Source organism: Caretta caretta, chromosome 4 (assembly GCF_965140235.1).
Source record: "Caretta caretta isolate rCarCar2 chromosome 4, rCarCar1.hap1, whole genome shotgun sequence".
Lineage (NCBI taxonomy): Eukaryota > Metazoa > Chordata > Testudines > Cheloniidae > Caretta > Caretta caretta.
The window spans coordinates 133,535,001-133,557,687 of NC_134209.1; the positions used below are offsets into that span (position 1 = coordinate 133,535,001).

At 39.5% G+C, this 22,687-nt stretch overlaps 1 protein-coding gene across 19 annotated transcripts in view; it reads right to left on the reverse strand.

Annotated features, from left to right (window-relative positions):
- ADD1 (adducin 1) overlaps nucleotides 1–22,687 on the reverse strand; it is a 135,590-nt gene that overhangs the window by 47,054 nt on the left and 65,849 nt on the right. For 18 of the 19 annotated variants that reach the window (XM_075128073.1, XM_075128066.1, XM_075128072.1 and 15 more), the window contains 7 exons: nucleotides 21,920–22,082; nucleotides 20,929–21,080; nucleotides 5,209–5,289; nucleotides 2,911–3,060; nucleotides 1,704–1,847; nucleotides 1,450–1,548; nucleotides 840–1,010 (listed from right to left, as the gene is read on the reverse strand). In XM_075128073.1, coding sequence (XP_074984174.1) covers nucleotides 840–1,010; nucleotides 1,450–1,548; nucleotides 1,704–1,847; nucleotides 2,911–3,060; nucleotides 5,209–5,289; nucleotides 20,929–21,080; nucleotides 21,920–22,082 — 960 coding nt within the window. The remainder of the gene's footprint in view (nucleotides 1–839; nucleotides 1,011–1,449; nucleotides 1,549–1,703; nucleotides 1,848–2,910; nucleotides 3,061–5,208; nucleotides 5,290–20,928; nucleotides 21,081–21,919; nucleotides 22,083–22,687) is intronic. The other variant, XM_075128068.1, reaches the window with a different exon arrangement.

Sequence of the window (22,687 nt, forward strand, 5' to 3'; positions counted from 1 at the left end):
AACAAACTTTCATGGTAGGGTAGTGGCTGTATGTAGAAACAGCAATGATTGCTCACTCAGTGATTGTTCATACTGAGCTTTGGACACTGGAAATGGTTTTGTTGAGAAAAGGAAACATTGTTCCGAATACCCTAACTTCAACCCGGTTAAAGATTTAATCTGAATCATAACCCTATATTACAGGCAATGTCATTGCTGGGCATTATTCAGAGTGATCATGTAGACTTTAACCTATGACCTTCAGACAAATGTTCTATCAATGCAGCCATATGGATCATCATTCTGTGTTAATACCCAAAGACCCTCTAACAATGTGACATCCTGAGAAGTCCAAGTTTACCTTTAGACTCCACCGTTTTGTTAAGGGGTAAGGAGGATAGGGTTGCACGGTATTATCTGGAGAGGCTGCATGCACCACAATCACAACTAACAAAAGGAACCTGTCTGTGTTACAAGAGGTACAGAACCCAGTGAGTATGAACATTAAGGCCTGATCCAAAGCCCACTGACATCAAGAAGAGTCTTTCCACTGACTTTAGTGGTCTTTGAATCAGGCTGTAACGGATCTATTCTATCTTACAGGGAAGCTTTAAATACTCAGATTAAAGATTAATAAATGAAGTAACCTACATGGTTCTTTTTTCACATTATAGCCTGGACACTAACCTAAGAAAAACTTAGCATTTTGAAATCTCAAGAATCAAATTTGTCAGCAAATAAAAAAAAGTAAAACAAGACCAAAAAACCTGAAAAAAAATCTTAGTTTCTTTATAGCACTTTAGAAATAATTTTGCATTCATCATATAAAAACTCATTAGATATGATGTTATTTGCTTTACCAGATTATCAAGCATTCGCATAAGGGCTTCAAATTCCTGCTCTCCAATCTGCCATTTTGGATGGGTACCCTCAGCTGCTGGAGACTCAGGAGAACGAGATTTGGCTTTGTATTTTCCAGGGTCTAACAGCACTAAGTTGTCAGGCCCACCTGCACTGGCCAGGGTACGTACCTTAAAAATAATTAAACCACATTTTAATTTTTTTAACATAAACACTGGATAGTTATAGAAACAGTAGAAGGACTCTCTTCTATTTTGCAAATTCTAATCTTACATTTTAAAATTAAATAAATCATTATAACCTTGTAATAAGGAAAGTGTTTTAAGCAATGTGAAAAATTACATGTTGCAACACTCTTGCTTTAATGAAAAGTAGACTGATGATTTGGGAGAGATTTATGTAAGATCAGTAGTTCTAGTCTGCCAGTTGAACACAGTTGCTAAACTATCAGTGTAATTGCTCCTGCATAACAAAATCAATCCAGGAATTTTTATTTTATTAGTTTAGATTGAAACTGTCATTTTTTAATCATTCAACTATTATCTGTTTGAAGATTATGTATGATGTTGTTACAGATAGATTCATTATATAATATATTAAGATTCTTACTTGAATCTCACAGGCAACTACTAGATTATGAATATAGTAGAAAGCCTCTTCAACGGTCTCCCCAACTGACACCAAGCCATGGTTTCTGAGAATAAGGACCTAAGAGAAATGGACATTGAAAGGAATATGAGCTGCTACAAGAAACCTACCTGCCAAGAACTAAACAAAAATACCTCCCCTCCTTTCCATTTCCAAGTTTAAAAAAAAAAATCACTATTTTCTTTTAATATTGACCTATGTATGGAATAACTGACCTTGCTTTTAGGTCCCAAATTTTTCTGAATTAACACTTTTTCTTCATCGTCAACCAGAATACCATGGTAGTCATGATAGGCCACTTCTCCAAGACAGAGTGCTTCTGGTGAAATTGGCAAGAGACCACACTTCATTGCAGAAACCTGAGAAACATAACAGTAGATTTTGAGAGAGAAGTAAATAAAAACAAGAAGTCAGTCATTGCTGTACATTATATACACTAATGAGTGAAGTGGAGGGTGAAATGTCATTGTTAATATTTAAATACATCTGAGATATTTAAAAGCAGAAGAACTGAAGATTGGTCAGAAGACAAGACAGAAATGTGAAAAGATTTAGAAAATCAGCCTCTTATTCTTAATTCATACTCTCTTTTAAGTGAATATTTTAAAATACAAGATTATAAGTGACAAGTTTTCCTGCAGATTATTACACAAAACCATGGTTAAAAACCACCATTGTTAAAGCTTAAAATCCTCAGAATATGATCCAAAATTAGGAATTTACTCAATTTCAGTCTCGTTATCCACCTGAAAATAATTTTATTGCTGTTCTGAATCAATTTAATAAGAAAAATATCAAAATAAGAACTGCAGTAAAGCAATTTCCTGAATATTTGAAACTCAGTCATTGGGTTGGCTCCTAAAAAAGCTTCTGAGGTGGATTTGATAATGATTTATAACTAGTTGTTCTTGGAGATGGATAAAAACATGGGCATCCACAAAGTCCACCGTTTGAGATCAATGGTGCTACTTGTGCTGTGAAACAGTTACAGATGTGCTACCAGAACAAAATGTAGATAGGATGCAAGTATTCTAATATATAGCATATACATGCAGAAAATATTACAAAGTGTGCCTTACTGGGCCACTGGAGGACGCTTTACCTCGTTATGACCCATGGACTGAAAAGGTTCTATTACAGTCTGAAATTTGCCATTTGCCTACTGTTACTTCTAAATGTTGATTCAAGATTTCATATTCATAGCACAGATAGTGTCAATTTCTACGTAAGGCCCAATTTTGCAAGCACTCACAAGGCAGGAATATTCACATGAATAGGCTCATTAACTATGTGACTTCAAGTAGGACTCCTCACTAGAATACAGGTTTAAAGGGATCAAGCCCTTAAACTACCAAGTAAATATATGACTACTTGGCACCAGCTACACTTCTCTTAAAATCTATAGTAAGAGGAACTGCTTACCGCTGCCCCTGCTGGTGTATGGATATGAACGATGCATTTAACGTCAGGTCGAGCGGCATAAATTGCAGAGTGCAATGTAAAACCAGCTTGGTTTACTCCCAGGTTAGTGCTTCCACGATCAACTACATCTCCTTGAATATTGATTTTAACCTGACAATATAAGAAAACATTGTAATAAAAAATTTTATAAGTTATTGTTGTCCCAAATGTATTTAATTCAGCATCTTCCTATAGCAGTTTTAAAAATTATATTATTGTATTTTAACAATATCATACTACATATATGTTACATATAAATGTATATAAACTAATGTCATTAACAGCAACAATATTAAGCTTTAAGATCAATATATTGTAAACAGCTGTAGAATTGGTCCTCAGTAACAAAAAACGAGCTTTCTATATCATTGCTTTTTTGTAAGAAATCAAATCCATCAACAAGCAATTGTATAACAAATTATTTTCCCCCTCTACATTGTTCAACTTTCACTCCCTTGATTCCTGTGATGACATTTCCACTAGTTCTTCACTGATCAGAGGGTCTTCCAGCCTAGACACGGCCTGAATTACTAATGTAAAAACACAAGCAAGGAGAAAAAGCCTTTTAGAAAACTAACACAAAACCTTTCAGTCCTCTTTTATACATCATAATGCAGCGAGAAAAAGAGTACAAGCTCACTTCTTCGCCTACTTCTTTTCGGGTCACCTTTTTTTAAGTTGCTTATAATAAGGTTCCCTTAACATTCAGCTCCTGGAATGTTATTCAGGCGCCACCTTTTCCTCATTGATTAATCCCAAATCTAGAAAGAAAGAAATCTGATCCTTTTTATACTTGATTGCTTCTTCCTTCCTGGCTGCAGACAAATATCTACAGGTTGTCAATAAATCTTGACACTATGTATAGAATACTTTACTTTGGTCTTTGATAGGCAACTAAAGTGGTCTTTGAAAGTCTGTAGACTCTTTATATGTAAATTGGACCATCATCAGTGTTTAATTTTGAGAACCTTAGATACTAGTTGATTAAGAAATGCACTTAAATTCTCGCCCTCTAGGCTTATTGAGATACCCCATAGCCACAGATTTGTACTGAATGCTTGGTTTTCTAGAAGTTCAGTCTTCTAGGTAAGGTCTTGATTTTCTTTAATTGTTGCGGAAAATAATATATAGAGTTCAGTTATTTTCCCTCTTTTCTCCTTTATCCTGTTCTCAACCCATACTAACACCAGTTTAGACAAAGCTATGCACTATTCCAAAGTAGTGACAGTGAGGACTAAGACATTTAGTTTGGGGATCTGAGGCCACTACAGGCATAAGTAATGAATTAGTCTTAGTGCTAAATTCTTTCAGCATTGCCATGGATAGTACCATGGCATTATGTCCATTTGAGGGGTGCTGCAGTTTGCACTGCTGAGTCACTGCTGGATCTTCCTCGAGCTCGATGAGAAGTAAACCAGTCTTGCATCACTGGGCTTTATTTATATTTATTTTTAGAGAGATTTTTAGTTGCAGTGGAGGCTTCACAACACCACCCTCCCACAAGCAGTATCTGAAACTCACATTTGGCAAAAACAAATAACCTTTGACACAACTGTGCTAACTTGATTTTTGGGTTATCTGTCACCACAGTTCCATTGCCCTAGGTCTAGGCCTGTTATTATGCACTACTATTTACTTTTAACAAGATCTGGAAAAGAGAATATATTTGGTTAATCCAAATCTATTATCTTTCTATAATCCAGAATTAAAGGCAGCAAAGGAAATACGTAGCACTTCATGTCTTGAAATCACTGTAAAATCATTAAACTATAAATATATATAAACCTACAAAACAGGTACTGTAAGTACATGAAGAAACTGAGGAAGAGAGATTACAGAAATTGTCCAAGGTCACAGATGGAATTAATGTTGGAGAAAGGACTAGAACTCAGGAATTCCCCATGCTCAGTCTTGTGCAGCTTTTATATAATTAATACCCCAAATTAAAATTTAGGATAATATAGATGTATTTCAGTATATGAAAAAAACTAAGGACCAAGAGTTTATGCTCAAATTACAATCTGAAATTTTATGCCCATTAAAAAAAGAAGAATTTTACTTCCAAAATGGATACTGAAATCAGTCAAACTCTTAAAAAAAAAAACACAACAAAACTGTTCTGGCCATGAGACTGCAGCAGAAAATAACTTAGTATTTTCTATAACATGTTTATCCAAGTTTAACATACATATATACGAGACAGAATTTAGATGTTTATATCCATGTTCTATTGGTATAGAAATAGAAATTAGCACTTACCAGACTGGATGCAGAAACTTCACTATAAAGAAGTCCAAAAGGTACAATCAAGAAGTGCTCCTGCTCAGAACTTACTCTGGCCTAAAAATACAACAAGAGTGAAAGCTAAATCTTTACAATAAAAAATTGTAATATTTTAAATTCAAGTTCTGTTTTGTAAGCCCTAGAAAGTATACCATACAATAAAATTACAAGAGAGTTGTTGAACACGGGAGATGTACATATTCCAGAAGCATAAACTAACAGTCATGCCATATCCACTATAATTGACATAATTTATTAAACCATAGTACACTTGGTAATAGACCATGTTTACTAAGGCCACAGGGAGGCCCAGGCTACAGTCTCTCAGGCTGGTGGAAGACCAAGGTGTAAGTAAGACGCCAAGGGAGTGCTCAGATCCTACAATAATGAGGGACAGATAACCACCTGGATAGATGAGTGGTTCGCCAGTACCCTACGGGAAACAGAATTTGGGAGAAGCAATATTGTCACCCATAGTGTTAGTGTCCTAGAAAAACCTCTGTTTGCCAGAGGGTATGTGGGATTATGAAGCAGAGGACTTGTGGAAATTTAAGCAACCCAGCTAAACAGTTTGAACATCTTGACACTGGGTGGGATGAACCCTTTAAGTGAATGCCTTTTGATGGTGTTGGGGAGGTTAGCATACCTCGGGGCTCTCCACCAACTATCCTTCTCTTTATGTAGCAATATTTGCCTCAAGGTTTAACACACAGATGATGGAGTTCATAACTCAAAATTAGTTTATAGTTTGTAAACTGTTTAGGGCAGGAACCATATCTTTGTTATGTTTTCAGAGTGCTGTGCACAAAGTAGCTAGGGCCTCTAGATGCTATTGCAATATTAGTAGTAAATATAACTTATACCACGCTGCAAAATAAACCATGATGGCTAGTTAGACCCTAATAAAATTCATGAATTAAAAAAGGAATGTGGGTTAATGGTAGAAGAGGAGATAAGGAAAGAATTATCCATTTAGTTTCATAAAACTACTAATGGATCATTTAGATGGAGGTTTGAGGTTGTCTATGGGTCTTTGGAAAACCGTCCTATTTTGATCTCTGGTACAAGGGTGTGCACAGATAATCCAGTGCTTTTGCTGATCTGTGCAGTTAAGCTAGTAGCATATCTTAAAGCATGCTCTGATTTATTTTACAGCGTGGTATAAGTTATAATTACTATTTATACTGCAATAGCATCTAAAGGCTGTAGCTACTTTGTGCACAGCACTCTAAAAACATAACATGGTAAGCCTTTCCATGGCTGCCTGCAAACCGAATTCTGTTGCCCAGCCGAGTGTGTGTGATGTCTCACACCAAACCGGCAGGCACTCAATATAAGAGGCAAAATGCGACCTTGTACCAAAAAGCACATGTGCTATCTAACGTGAATCGCTTGATTCAGTGTGAAATAGTCTTCCCTTTGTTCTCTAAAATGTATCTTTTTAAAATACTACTCTCCCTTTTTTTCCCCTCCCACAGCTGCAAATGTTTCTACACTCCCCATATCATCTCCGTCCCAGAGGCTAGCGCAGATCAGAAGGCGAAAAAAAAGCACTTGCGATGACTTGTTCTCAGAGCTCATGCAGTCCTCTGGCACTGAAAGAGCTCAGCAGAATGTGCGGAGGCAAACAATGGCAGAGTCCAAGAAAGCGTTAAATGAACGCGATGAGAGGAGGGAGGAACATGCTGAAAGGAAGCAGAATGCAATGCTGAGGCTAATGGGGGAGCAAACTGACATGCTCAGGTGTCTGGTGGAGCTGCAGGAAAGGCAGCAGGAGCACAGACCGCCGCTGCAGTATAACTGCCTGCCCTCCTCCCCAAGTTCCATATCCTCCTCACCCAGACGCCCAAGAACATGGGGGCGGGGAGTGGGAGGAGGGCATGCTACGGGGACCCAGCCACTCCACCCCAGAGGATTGCCCAAGCAACAGAAGGCTGGCATTCAGTAAGTTTTGAACTGTAGTGTGGCCTTGTCCTTCCCTCCTCCACCACCCCACCCAGTGCTTCCCTCCTCACCCACCCCTCCCAGGCCACCTTGCGAGTTTTCCCCCTATTTGTGTGATAATTAATAAAGAATGCATGATTTTGAAACAATAATGACTTTATTGCTTCTGAAAGCGGTGATCAAAGGGGAAGTGGAGTCAACCAAGGGGGCGGGTTTTCATCAAGGAGAAACAAACAGAACTATCACACCGTAGCCTGGCCAGTCATGAAACTGGTTTTCAAACCTTCTCTGATGCGCAGGGCATCCAGCTGTGCTCTTCTAATTGCCCTGGTGTCTGGCTGCACGTAATCGGCCGCCAGGCGATTTGCCTCAACCTCCCACCCCGCCATAAACGTCTCCCCCTTACTCTCACAGATATTGTGGAACACACAGCAAGCAGCAATAACAATGGGAATACTGGTTTTACTGAGGTCTAACCGAGTCAGTAAACTGCGCCAGCGAGCTTTTAAAAGTCCAAATGCACATTCTACCACCATTCTGCACTTGCTTAGCCTATAGTTGAACTGCTCCTTACTACTGTCCAGGGTGCCTGTGTATGGTTTCATGAGCCATGGCATTAAGGGGTAGGCTGGGTCCCCAAGGATAACTATAGGCATTTCAACATCCCCAATGGTAATTTTCTGGTCTGGGAAGTAAGTTCCTTCTGGCAGCTGTTCAAAAAGACCAGAGTTCCTGAAGAGCCGAGCATCATGCACCTTTCCTGGCCATCCCACGTTGATGTCGTTGAAACGTCCCTTGTGATCCACCAGTGCTTGCAGCACCACTGAAAAGTACCCCTTGCGGTTTACGTACTGGCTGCCAACGTGGTCCGGTCCCAAAATAGGGATATGCGTTCTGTCTATCACCCCACCACAGTTAGGGAAACCCATTGCAGCAAAGCCATCCACTATGATCTGCAAATTTCCCAGAGTCACTACCCTTGGTAGCAGCAGCTCAGTGATTGCACTGGCTACTTGGATCACAGCAGCCACCACAGTAGTTTTACCCACTCCAAATTGATTCCCGACTGACCAGTAGCTGTCTGGCATTGCAAGCTTCCAGAGGGCTATCACTACTCACTTCTCAACTGTAAGGGCGGCTCTCATCTGGGTATTCTCGCGCTTCAGGGCAGGGGAAAGCAAGTCACAAAGTTCCATGAAAGTGCCCTTACGCATGCGAAAGTTTCGCAGCCACTGGGAATCGTCCCAGACCTGCAACACTGTGCGGTCCCACCAGTCTGTGCTTGTTTCCCGGGCCCAGAACCGGCGTTCCACGGCATGAATCTGCCCCATTACCACCATGATGTCCAAATTGCCAGGGCCCATGCTTTGAGAGAAGTCTGTGTCCATGTCCTCATCACTATTGTGATCGCGCTGTCGTCGCCTCCTCGCCTGCTTTTGCAGGTTCTGCACATACTGCAGGATAATGCGTGAGGTGTTTACAATGCTCACTGCAGCAGCGGTGAGCTGAGTGGGCTCCATGCTTGCTGTGGTATGGCATAGAATCATCATAGAATCATAGAATATCAGGGTTGGAAGGGACCCCAGAAGGTCATCTAGTCCAACCCCCTGCTTGAAGCAGGACCAATTCCCAGTTAAATCATCCCAGCCAGGGCTTTGTCAAGCCTGACCTTAAAAACTTCTAAGGAAGGGGATTCCACCACCTCCCTAGGTAACGCATTCCAGTGTTTCACCACCCTCCTATGAAAAAGTTTTTCCTAATATCCAATCTAAACCTCCCCCACTGCAACTTGAGACCATTACTCCTCGTTCTGTCATCTGCTACCATTGAGAACAGTCTAGAGCCATCCTCTTTGGAACCCCCTTTCAGGTAGTTGAAAGCAGCTATCAAATCCCCCCTCATTCTTCTCTTCTGCAGGCTAAACAATCCCAGCTCCCTCAGCCTCTCCTCATAAGTCACGTGTTCTAGACCCCTAATCATTTTTGTTGCCCTTCGCTGGACTCTCTCCAATTTATCCACATCCTTCTTGTAGTGTGGGGCCCAAAACTGGACACAGTACTCCAGATGAGGCCTCACCAATGTCGAATAGAGGGGAACGATCACGTCCCTCGATCTGCTCGCTATGCCCCTACTTATACATCCCAAAATGCCATTGGCCTTCTTGGCAACAAGGGCACACTGCTGACTCATATCCAGCTTCTCGTCCACTGTCACCCCTAGGTCCTTTTCCGCAGAACTGCTGCCTAGCCATTCGGTCCCTAGTCTGTAGCGGTGCATTGGATTCTTCCGTCCTAAGTGCAGAACCCTGCACTTATCCTTATTGAACCTCATCAGATTTCTTTTGGCCCAATCCTCCAATTTGTCTAGGGCCCTATGTATCCTATCCCTCCCCTCCAGCGTATCTACCACTCCTCCCAGTTTAGTATCATCCGCAAATTTGCTGAGAGTGCAATCCACACCATCCTCCAGATCATTTATGAAGGTATTGAACAAAACCGGCCCCAGGACCGACCCTTGAGGCACTCCACTTGATACCAGCTGCCAACTAGACATGGAGCCATTGATCACTACCGGTTGAGCCCGACAATCTAGCCAGCTTTCTACCCACCTTATAGTGCATTCTTCCAGCCCATACTTCCTTAACTTGCTGACAAGAATACTGTGGGAGACCGTGTTAAAAGCTATGCTAAAGTCAAGAAACAATACATCCACTGCTTTCCCTTCATCCACAGAACCAGTAATCTCATCATAAAAGGCGATTAGATTAGTCAGGCATGACCTTCCCTTGGTGAATCCATGCTGGCTGTTCCTGATCACTTTCCTCTCATGCAAGTGCTTCAGGATTCATTCTTTGAGGACCTGCTCCATGATTTTTCCAGGGACTGAGGTGAGGCTGACTGGCCTGTAGTTCCCAGGATCCTCCTTCTTCCCTTTTTTAAAGATTGGCACATTAGCCTTTTTCCAGTCATCCGGGACTTCCCCCGTTCGCCACGAGTTTTCAAAGATAATGGCCAATGGCTCTGCAATCACAGCCGCCAATTCCTTCAGCACTCTCGGATGCAACTCGTCCGGCCCCATGGACTTGTGCATGTCCAGCTTTTCTAAATAGTCCCTAACCACCTCTATCTCCACAGAGGGCTGGCCATCTCTTCCCCATTTTGTGATGTCCAGCGCAGCAGTCTGGGAGCTGACCTTGTTAGTGAAAACAGAGGCAAAAAAATACTTTTTTTTAATCTGTATAAAATATCTGTAATATCTGTAGGAGAGTGGAGCTGCAGCAGAAGCGGTGGGTGACGACGGATGCCATGAGAATATATATTTATACAGAACAACAAGAAGACCTGCGAGGTGGATTCATGGCACCAGGAGAGCAGAGCTGCAGCGGAAGCCGTGGATGACGACGGCTAGCAGTCCTGCTGAACTGTCTGCTGACAGCAGTATGGCGTCTGCACGGAAAAAAGGCGCAAAATGATTGTCTGCCATTGCTTTCACGGAAGAAGAGGCGACTGACGACATGTACCCAAAACCACCCACAACAATGTTTTTGCCCCATCAAGCATTGGGAGCTCAACCCAGAATTCCAATGGGCAGCGGAGATTGCGGGAACCGTGGGATAGCTTTTCACAGTGCAACGCTCCGAAAGTCGACGCTAGCCACTGTACTGTGGACGCACTCCGCCGACTTAATGCGCTTAGTGGGGACACACACAATCAAGTGTATAAAATCACTTCCTAAAAATTAACTTCTATAAATGCGACCTAATTTCGTAGTGTAGACACATCCTGAGACTCACGAGCTGCAAGTGGCTCTTTAATGTGTCTCTTTGCAGCACATGATACTAAAACACTGTGTGATTTAATTATTAACCAATCAGGATGCTTTTACTATGTTATTAACCAACTGTAGTTGATAAAATAATAATATTTGATCAGTCATTTTGCTCTGAGAATACTACTTACACACACACATAGAAAATGAAACAATGAATTCACACTACTGTGGCTCTTCTGGGTAATGGTGATCACTAGTTTGGCTCTTGAACCACTGAGGTCTGGATATCACTGGTGTATAACATTAAATTAGAGCTGTCAAGCGACTGAAAAAAATTAATTGTGATTAATCACACGATTAAAAAAAATTAATCGTGATCAATTGCGCTGTTATACAATAATAGAATACCATTTATTTAAATATTTTTGGGGGTGTTCTACATTTTCAAATATACTGATTTCAATTATAACAGAATACAAAGTGCTTACTTTATATTTATTTTTTATTACAAATATTTGCACTGTAAATAACAAAAGATATAGTATTTTTCAATCCACCGAATACAAGTACTATAGTGCAATCTCTATCATGAAAGTTGAACTTACAAATGTAGAATAATGTACAAAAAATAACTGCATTCAAAAATAAAACAATGTAAAACTTTAGAGCCTACAAGTCCACCCTGTCCTATTTCTTGTTTAGCCAATTGCTCAGATAAACAAGTTTGTTTACATTTGCAGGAGACAATGCTGCCCGCTTCTTGTTCACAATGTCACCTGAAAGTGAGAACACGTGTTCTCATGGCACTGTTGTAGCCAGCGTTGCAAGATATTGACATCCCAGATATGCTAAAGATTCATGTGTCCCTTCATGCTTCAACCACCATTCCAGAGGACATCTGTCCATGTTGATGACGGGTGCTGCTCGATAACAATCAAAAGTAGTGCAGACTGATGCATGTTCATTTTCATCATCTGAGTCAGATAACACCAACAGAAGGTTGATTTTCTTTTTTGGTGGTTTGTGTTCTGCAGTTTCTGCATCAGAGTGTTGCTCTTAAGACTTCTGAAAGCATGATCCACACCTCATCCCTCTCAGATTTTGGAAGGCACTTCAGACTCTTAAACCTTGAGTATGGGCTGTAGCTATCTTTAGAAATCTCACATTGCACCAGGAGAGCACTTCTTTGCGTTTTGCCAAATCTGCAGCTAAAGTGTTCTTAAAATGAACAACATGTGCTGAGTCATCATCCAAGACTATTATAACATGAAATATATGGCAGAATGTGACTAAAATAGAGCCAGAGACATACAATTCTCCCCCAAGGAGTTCAGTCACAAATTTAAATAACGCATTATTTTTTTAATGAGTGTCATCAGCATGGAAGCCTGTCCTCTAGAATGGTGGCCAAAGCATGAAGTGGCATATGAATGTTTAACAGATCTGGCATGTAAATACCTTGCAATGCTGGCTACAAAAGTCCCATGCAAATGCCTGTTCTCACTTTCTGGTGATGTTGTAAATAAGAAGTGGGCAGCATCATCTCCCGCAAATATAAACAAACTTGCTTGTATTAGCAATTGGCTAAATGAGACGCAGGACTGAGTGGATCTGTAGGCTCTAAAGTTTTGCATTGTTTTGTTTCTGAGTGCAGTTATATGACCAAAAAAAAAAAAATCTACATTTGTACGTTACACTTTCATGATAAAGAGATTGCACTACAGTACATGAGGTGAATTGAAAATACTGTTTCTTTATTATTTTTACAGTGCAAATATTTGTAATAAAAATATAAAGTGAACAGTGTACACTTTGTATTCTGTGTTATAATTGAAATTAATATATTTGAAAATGTAGAAAAACATCCGCAAATATTTAATAAATTTTAATTGGTATTCTATTGTTTAACAACGCAATTAAAACTGCGATTAATTGCGATTAATTTTTTAAACCACCATTAATTTTTTTGAATTAATCGCAATTAATCGACAGCTCTACATTAGATGGAACGTTTTTTATGTGATTCCCAAAGTCAGGAAATATCATTTCCAGAGATCAATTGTCTATAAATGCCAAACTAAAATCCAATGCAGCCAACAATTCAGTTTTTAGATTCCTAACAGTTATTTGAAGATGCAGTTCCTCTCTGGCTGGGCTTTTTACACTGTATCATTCTTGGTAGTCATCTTAATTCTTAGATGGAAATATAGGATTTATTTAAAGTCCTCTCTCTTTTAGAAGGTTCCCCGGGTGGGAACAGCAGTCACAATTTTACATCCGTACAGCTGAGAATAAGGCAAACAGTATAATGCAGGGCATTCAATCTGAAACTGCGGACAATATTGAGCAGTCACAATCCCACTTCTTTTTACACGGACAGGGCTTCCTACAAAAAAGGATGAACTAAAACTAAACAATGTTGTTGTCTGCTTCTAGGAACAAGTAGGTCATATTCCAGTTATTTGAAGGCTGATGCCTGAGAAGTCACTCTCTCAGTTCTGGTTTTAGATATTTCGAAACTAATAGTTTGTCCTTTGTTTGAAACATATTTTCTGTATGCAAGAGATAAAACAAATAAGATGGAGACAAGCAATGAACACATCTACACAGCACAGCATAAGAGAAATAAAATAGTAAAAGAACAAGTCCTTAGTTGCTTATTTTGTTTTAATTATTTAGTTCCCCATTACCCTCAAGTGTATTTCTCCATTAATGAACCATGTATGTATATAAAGTTGACTAATTTTCAATACTGCAAAATGGGTTTTACATTTTAAACTAGCAAATAAATTGATCGATGCATTGTTACATTACATACGGGATTTTTCTGGGGAAAAGGAGTATTGGAGGGCTAGATTTCATGCTACTTTTAGCCTTTAGAAAAAGAAAGGAAAAAAAACAAAAACAAATCAGATCCAAAGTCCATTTACTTCAATGGGGACTGAATCCAGTGCCAAAAGTATCACCTGTTATACAATTACCATTCCCAGATTCCTCCCCAAAAAGGATAACAGAATCCAGAAAGTATTCTTTTCTTTTTTCTAATCCCAATGGTCCAAGACTGATGGAGATCTCTTCACATTTTAGGATATAATTTTACCTCACCTCCATCTCCTCTAATTTAAAGTCTCTACTTCACAGATGTCATTGCTCAAGTACAGCTCCTTTTATAAAAGATACTTACACCACTCTGTAAAACAGCCACCACAGGGTGATTTAAGACTTGCTATTAGCTTAACCTCTACTGACCCAGACATATAAGGAAAGCTATTGTTTTCAAAACTCAAGCAATCCCACTTGACTCTGTACCATGTTGTTATCTCATTAATTTAATTGTTGCTCAATCATTAATATTTATCCTTCTGCAGGCATTCCAAATCAAACATTCCAGTGTGGACCTGTTCATGTAAGGTCAAGGGAATTCATGCACTTCACACATCCAGTATCAGCAAGACCAGCTGTTAAATTTAATGCATGTACAATATAAAGTCTTCAATTTATAGTATTTGTTTAATTAGTGTAAAGTTTTTAAGTGGAAAAAACTGTACAACTTTTAAAGCAAATATGCAAGGCAAATACATCCAGTAACACAAAGACCCATAAAGTTAATAAGGCACTTCATCAAAAAGGCAGGTGAGAAATAAAAAGAGTGTCAACCCCAATCACCTTTGTGCCTATTTGCATAACTGCCCTAATAATGATACAATGACCACAAAAAACTAACAGCTATTTGGAGGTCATTTTCAACATAGTAGATAGATTTTTCAAGACGACGACACTTCCTCCAATGGATAACAAGTAAAGGGTGAACCATATTATGTGGTTACACAACAAACCAATAGAGTAAGGAGTCCTTTACATGGAACCTTTTATGTTCTGCTGATAAGTCAAACTTTTAAGGCTGTCTACAGATCACTATTTATGATGCTCTATTTTGTATGAGTGGTACAAATATTAGTCTGCATGTTCTCACCATTTAAGTTTGCCTGTTCCCCCTACTATTAGCCATAAATAATCTACGTATATAGAATTCTGCAATCCAGGAAAAGAAACGAAGGTAGTGAGAAAAATGGAATTTTAGGAGAAGTTCCTGATTGGCAAGACAAAGATCTGATCCTGCATGTCACAGACAAGTGAAAGTTATTGTGAGAACAAAAATTCCTTCATCTCTCTCCATCTTAGCAATGTTTCAGAGTACCAGCCGTGTTAGTCTGTATCACCAAAAAGAAAAGGAGGACTTGTGGAACCTTAGACACAAACAAATTTATTTGAGCATAAGCTTTCATCTTAACAATGTCACTTGAGTACAATGAACAGTTTTCAGAAGTATAACCTGAAAGAGGGGGACAGAAACTGCTCTCCCAAATAAAGGAAAATACCCATGAAGATACAGTTTAATTTTTGGAGATGTGATAAATTAGTTTGACGCAACTTAAGGGGAATGGCTCTAGATTTGGGCAAAAAGGTGAGTCTAGTTCAAGTAGAAATGTAATGAGAAAACTGAACTGCAAACACTGATTTTAGAGTCTGGCACTGTGGGGAAACTTTTCTTTGCTACCTTTTATGGTTCAAATCGATAGTTTTGTTATGTATATTGATAGCATTTCAACATTTATAATCAAACTATTTAGATATAGTGCTTTTTCCCTCTCAAGCTAGTTACTGGTTGTTATCAGAAAAGACTTGCTGGCATTCTTTCGTCTGCAAGAGATGGTAGGAATTGCAGCCTGTGATGTAGATGGTTTGCAATGTCTCATGTGACTGAATAGTCCAATCTGAGATTTGCATGATCTTTGGCAGTTATTGCAAATGTATGTATCTTGGCTGAGAGCTGCTTGCTTCCTATGGGCTCTTTTCTCTTTAAGCTGTAGGAGCCAGCTCCTGTCATGGACTTTGATACCCTGATGGAGACGATGGCGCCACTTGTTACGATCACTTGCCAAGATTCCCCATTGATCAGGATCAATTCCGAATTCCTTCATAGCTCACTTGCATGTGTCTTTATAGCAAAGCTTGGGATGTCCTGTTGTTCTTGTTCCCTATGATAGCTCCCTGTATAGCATGCCCTTGGGTATGCGTGAGGCTTCCAACCTCAGATGGCCCAGCCAGCGCAGACGTCTTTGCTTGCACAGGGCTGCCACACTTGGGAAATTTGCCCTTTGAAGAACCTCTGCGTTGGTGACCTTATACTGCCATTTGGTGTTGAATATGAGGCATAAACAATGTAGGTGGAAACTATTTATCTTTTTCTCCTGATGAGCATAAGTTGTCCATGTTTCCCCACCATCCATGAGCATGCAGAGGATGCAAGCTTGGTACACTAGCATTTTGGTCTTGATGGTAAGCTTTGAGTTGTTCCATGCTCTTTTAGTTAGGCTGCCACCACCTTTAGCAGACTTTCTAATGCGGACATCTAGTTCTTCCTCCAGTGAGAGGTTGGTGGTCACTGTAGAACCTAAGTAGCTGAACTTTTGGACTTCTTTTAGCCGGTTTGCATTTAAGGTAACTGAAGGATCTTGTGGAACCCCCTGCCCTAATACAACCATTTACTTGATGTTGATGGTGAGAGCAAATGCCTGACAGGCACTTGAAAGGTGGTCCATGAGTTCTTGTAGTAGATCTTCATTGTGGGCTATGAGGGCAGCATCATCAGTGAATAGAAGTTCCCTTATTAGCACCTTTTTGACTTTGGTCTTTGACTTAAGTTGGAACAGGTTGAAGTTTCCCATCTGATCTTGTGCGGAGATGCACTCCATCTTTCATGTCCTTAAATGCACAGTTCAAGAATACCAAGAAGATGATTCCAAAGAGTGTAGGGGCAAGAACAGAGACATATTTTCTCTGCGTCAACTTCAAGAAAAGTGCAGAGAGCAAAACTGAGGATTGTATATCGCCTTTGTGGACCTAACTAAAGCATTCTACAGACAGCAGAGCAGGTCTGTTTGCAATATTAAAAAAGATAGGATGTCTATCAACCCTATCAAGTCGTATATGTTCATTCCACAGCAACAAGAGAGCAACTGTCCAGTTTGATGGGTCCACTTTGGACAACTATCAGGGAAGAAATATAGTAGAACCTCAGAGTTATAAACACCAGAGTTACAAACTGACCAGTCAACCACACAGCTCATCTGGAACCAGAAATATGCAATCAGGCAGTAGCAGCAACCAAAAAAACCCAGCCAAACAAAATAAATACAGTACAGTACTGTGTTAAACGTAAACTACTAAAAAAATAAAGGGAAGTTTAAAAAAAGATTTGACAATGTAGGAAACTGTTTCTGTGCTTGTTTCATTTAAATTAAGATGGTTAAAAGCAGCATTCTTCTTCTGCATAGAAAAGTTTCAAAGCTGTATAAATCAACATTCAGTTGCAAACTTTTGAAAGAACCACCATAATGTTTTGTTCAAAGCTACGAACATTTCAGAGTTATGAACAACCTCCATTCCCAAGGTATTTGCAACTCTGAGGTTCTCCTGTAATGTCCTTATTTTCCATTAAACTGAGCCCTTGATATGACTGGTAACTACTGCTTACAATATTCTGAAGATTTGATAAGGGATATATATACCCAACACCTTCTGGACAATTCTTGCTTGTAAATATTTTTATTACCATATTTGTCTCTCCTATATGGGGCTTGATTCTCCAACTCCCTGATTCACAGCTGCTTGGACTTAGGGAAAGATAGGCCTGCACAGGGGCAGCCCTAATTTATGTTAGTGGAGAACTGGGTGTAGCAAAGCTCTGCTCTGCCACTCTTCCTCCTCTCCTCCCTATGCTCTGCCCCTGGAATGCCCCCAATATGGTCCTTCCTCCCTCTTTATACCAGGAGATTGGTGGATGGATGGCTGACACAACAGGTGGTGGAGCTGCCTTTGCCAGATCTTTGCTAGTGGAGAGTTTCCTGACATAATAAGATGCTTGCTACAGAAACAGAATAAGAGTAGTAAGTGAGGCTATTTGGCCCATTTCAGATTTTTAAGAGAATTTCTACTTTTTTCTTTTTAAAGGGTCAGAGCTGTATAAACGCCAATCTACAATACCACCAGATTTATATTCATATCTATCCATATTAGTTGGTTGTCACAATTTCAGATACATCAGATATACAGTATCCATATTAAGGGGGCACATTGGTATGCCCCTCTAATATGGTTCTCTTGAACTTTCTTAGTTTCCAGTAAGGGAAATAACTGCTATAATGTCCATTTTTCAGATCCTTTCAGTCCGAGTGCTATGGTAGTATACATACTTTATTTGAATAAGGCGGCAATTATTTTACACATAAGGTATGTATTAACAGTCCACTAGTGCACATCGTGGTGTCTCTTAATGTTGTCTTTAGCACCATGACTATTACTCATCATTGCAGATCATTTGTCAATTAGTATTTTATGACTTGTATAGCTATTTCCACTCAATCAACAGCCAATTGATGCTTATTTTAATTATTTTCAGAAAAACATTTGCATGGTGGTACTGTACACATATTGCTTCAAAACTGTAACGTTCCTCACACGATATTCCTCTACTAAATTACTGTCAGGCCTAATCTGATGAAGACATCTTTAAAAGGCAGAGTGGCCTGCAGAAATATCTTTTTAAATAGGTCTTTAAAAAAACCCAAAACCGAACTTACTAACAGACAGCCTGATTATTTTTCCTGCCCAATATTTCCTTGTAATTTAAGGCTCAGTGAAAACAGAAACTGGCAAAGAGGAGCGTAAGTCGAAAAGCAATTAAGGGAGGAAAAAAAGGCTTGTTTGGTTTCTCCCCCAGAAGAGGTGGATGACTCTTCTGGGAGGTGAGCCTCATAGCTTGAGAAATGATGCCATAAAGCACACGTAGCTAAGGGATCACCTCACCATTTAAATTCACGTCTCTTATACAGTGTTTGTACATCCCATCTGAAATGTATTTAATTACTGCAATAAAGTACCAAATTAGTATTTTTACATTGGCATTATTTCCCTTATACACTTGCCAATTTTGCCTTCGATAGTGTCACTACAGTTTTATTATCATTCCTTATATTGAGACACATCAGCTTGGATGGCTTGCTGTCCCCTCAAGCTTGACATGGCCACAACCAAGAAGCTTCTCATTTAAATCCAGTCTACTACCCCGTTCTTCATTAGGGTTGATAACGGTGCCATCCTCCTCATAATTTAGTGGTGCGGGGGAAGGGTGGAGGGAGAGTGGTTAAAATGTAACCCTTCCTTTCCTCCTTCCATCTAGCATCGAACATGCACTGTTGCTTTTTAATCAGATTTCTAAAAAATTCTTTCTATGCTGATTGCCAAATCATTCTTCCATGTCAGAATCACCTCTTGCCTTGAGTACTGCAATCTCTCTCGGGACCTTTTGATGCTAACCTGGCCCTCTACAGTCCATTCAAAATGCTGCTGTCGAAGTCACCTTTCGTACCAATGTCAGCAACATCACCAGCTCCCCACTGCACTATGCATCAACTTTAAACTTCTTATAGCCTTGTTTCAGAGACCCTACATCTCTGCCAGCAGCTCCTTTCATGTGCCTTTGTCCTCACTACTCCACCAGTGATGCCAGTCTTTATATACCTACCTCTATACCTACTCTGAGCCATGGAAGAAGGTATGGATATGTTTATGAACTTTATGCTTCGAAAGGCACCCCTTTACTTCATTCAAGTCTCTCTTACAGTATCAATTCTGTCAGCTCACCTATCCAAACTGATGGGGATGGTATAAAAAAATTGTTAACAAAACCATTAAGATGTTCATGTTCTTTAACAAGAAACTATGTAATCTTATTAGCATCACTGTTGCCTTTCAATTAACCTTTTCCCTTATTTATGACCCTCACTGGGTTGTGTCATGGCTGGGCAAGAGCTATTTGTTTTTACAAAGTGCACACCACAGATTTTAGATACTCAAGAAAATACTTATAATTACTTATAATTATAATTACTTATAATTAAAATACTGATAATTATTTTATCAGTAATAATAAATGTCATTATTAATTTAAATAGTAACATTAGTCATCTAAACCAACTGAAAAAAAATTAAGGGCAGCCACTTGTAATATGTCAGAACAACAACTTCGCATTTGGAATATCCATAAACAATTCAGCTCTGTTATGAAGACAACAGACTGGGTTTCCTACTACAGCTGTGACTCTAATAATGACACTCATTTTAGCTCCTCATCTGGCTCATGAAACCTCCCTGCGCTGCCAGTCATTCTGTCAAGTATTATGATGATGAGTGCCAGTAATTACTCACTCAGTCACAATGAAGATAGCTGGCAGAGAGTGTTAAGCTAAGTGTTCTAAGATCAAATGTACCAGGGGTTTCTGATTCTCAGAAAGGGTTACTATTGTACTATGACAGGTTTCAGAGTAGCAGCCGTGTTAGTCTGTATCTGTAAAAAGAAAAGGAGTACTTGTGGCACCCTAGAGACTACCAAATTTAATCTCCCCACTACATTTTCCACTGTATGCATCCGATGAAGTGAGCTGTAGCTCACGAAAGCTTATGCTCTAATAAATTTGCTAGTCTCTAAGGTGCCACAAGTACTCCTTTTCTTTTATTGTACTATGGGCATTTTAAAAATTTTCAATAATATTTAATTAAATGAACAAAAATAGACCTATTACATTGAAAAAGAACCCTAAGAAGTTGCTTACTGAATGAAGCATTATTCATTCTACTTAAGTCATTAAATGCTTGAGCCTCTGGAAAAAAAACCAAAAAAAAACCTGTTTCATCATGAGGACTTCGGTGTACAGTCTCTTAAGACTCTATTCAAACTAAACTGGCTGACATCCAAGCTGTTCTATTCTTAATTCTTGACATGCCATGATGAATCTCTTCACTATTATACTGTTTTCAATACCACTTCATTTCTGTTACAATCAATAAGAGAGTGGGAAAGAGGTGGAAAATATCTATCTATAGAACAATTGTTTAGCTATGTGTTGATCCAATACTCACTGTTATATGATTGTAAATAAGCTGAGACCACCCAAAAAGATCCGCTAGTCTGTAGAAAGCTGCCAATTTACATCGCAATAACTTCTCCCCTTTCTCATAAGCAATGGAATCTGACCCTCTAAGGTCATTCACTGGTGTCACCATGCCAAGACCTGAAAAGGAAGAAGTAAAAGCATATGTAAATCATGTGCTCAATATCTCAGTTAATGTCCAACAATATTCTACCACATCTACTGTAGCTGTTCCTATAATGCTACTGACAGTTCACTGGACAACCAAAGAAGTCAAAAATTATTAGTTTCAAAAGGGATATACCTCCACCAGCTAGACCTCTGATAACGAGCATTTCCTTTTCCCGTGGATAGGCCATTTGGTAAATATTTGTTAAATACAGATAGCATTATTCAGTTGTATTGCAGATTTATTAGCGACAGCATATTTTTCAGTTAACACATCTAATTTAAACGGGCTTTAATATAAACCAGGGTTTCTCAAACTGCATTGCACTGCGACCCCCTTCTGACAACAAAAATTATTACATGACCCCAGGAACGGGGACCGAAGACAAAGCCCAGGCAGGTGGGCCAAAGCTGAAGCCCGAACCCCGGCCTCCTGGGCTTCAGCTCTGGGTGGGTGGGGGTTGTAACCTGAGCTTTTGGTTTCAGCCCCAGGCCCCAGCAAGTCTAATGCCAGTCCTGGTAACCCCATTAAAACTGTGTCACGACCCACTTTGGGGTCCCAACCCACAGTTTGAGAACTGCTGATATAAACAATATACACAAATAATTATTCTTTATAACACTCCAGCATTTACAAGTTACTTTAATTGATTTGTTTGTTTAGTTTTACAGCATCCCTGTGAACAAAATGGGCTGGTATTTCAGCTGGTTCACAACATTGTCTCTTAATTTCAAAACTTCCTTAAAAATAATTCAAGTACCCATTACAAGTTATGGCATATCTTTACCACAAATGATCCCTGTGCACTCACTCATGTTTAATGCAGCCATTCCACCTTGTGGTGCCGCTGGGTAGACATTTGGTATATTTGTTGTCATGAAATCTGCAATCTGCTGTAAAGCCAACAAGCCTGTTGGGTTCTTTCCTTTCTTAAACTGTTCCTGGATCATGGATTCCAATTCTTCACAAAAGGCCTAGCAACAAAGTATTGGATATTGTTAAACATCACAAAATTGCAGAACCCTAACCAGCTAGATTGCTAGCCTCACACATTCCTTCCCGAGTATCTTCTCAGCACTCTTCAGAGGGAAGCACACTGCACACTCCCCGCCGCCCAGTCAGCTGGTGGCAGACTTATTGGGCCTGTTTCTGTCACTTAAAAATGTTGCTCTCCGGAGTTCCAAGTGGCATGAGTTTTATCAGCCTTTGCAAACTAACAACTTCCCCCCTGCTCATGAAGAAGGATAATACAACATGTAAGACTGTTAGACATGAAGTAGAGAGCTAAAGCTTGCACGAAAGGGTAACAAACTGAAATAGGCGTATTAGTTGGTGGGATCAATACAACAGGGTTGCTGCCTACCAGAAAGGCAACAACCCTAATTATGACATCATAAAACATGCATACCAATTCTTCTCAGAGAATACATTTCACGAAAAGTGAGTCTTGTAACCCACTCATTAGCTATGCAAAGACTAAACTGCCGAACGAAGAGAAAGCCATCTGAGCAAAGAGCAGATTTTAGTCAAGGACACATATTTAAGTACCACAATAAATTTAAAATCAATCACTTTATCC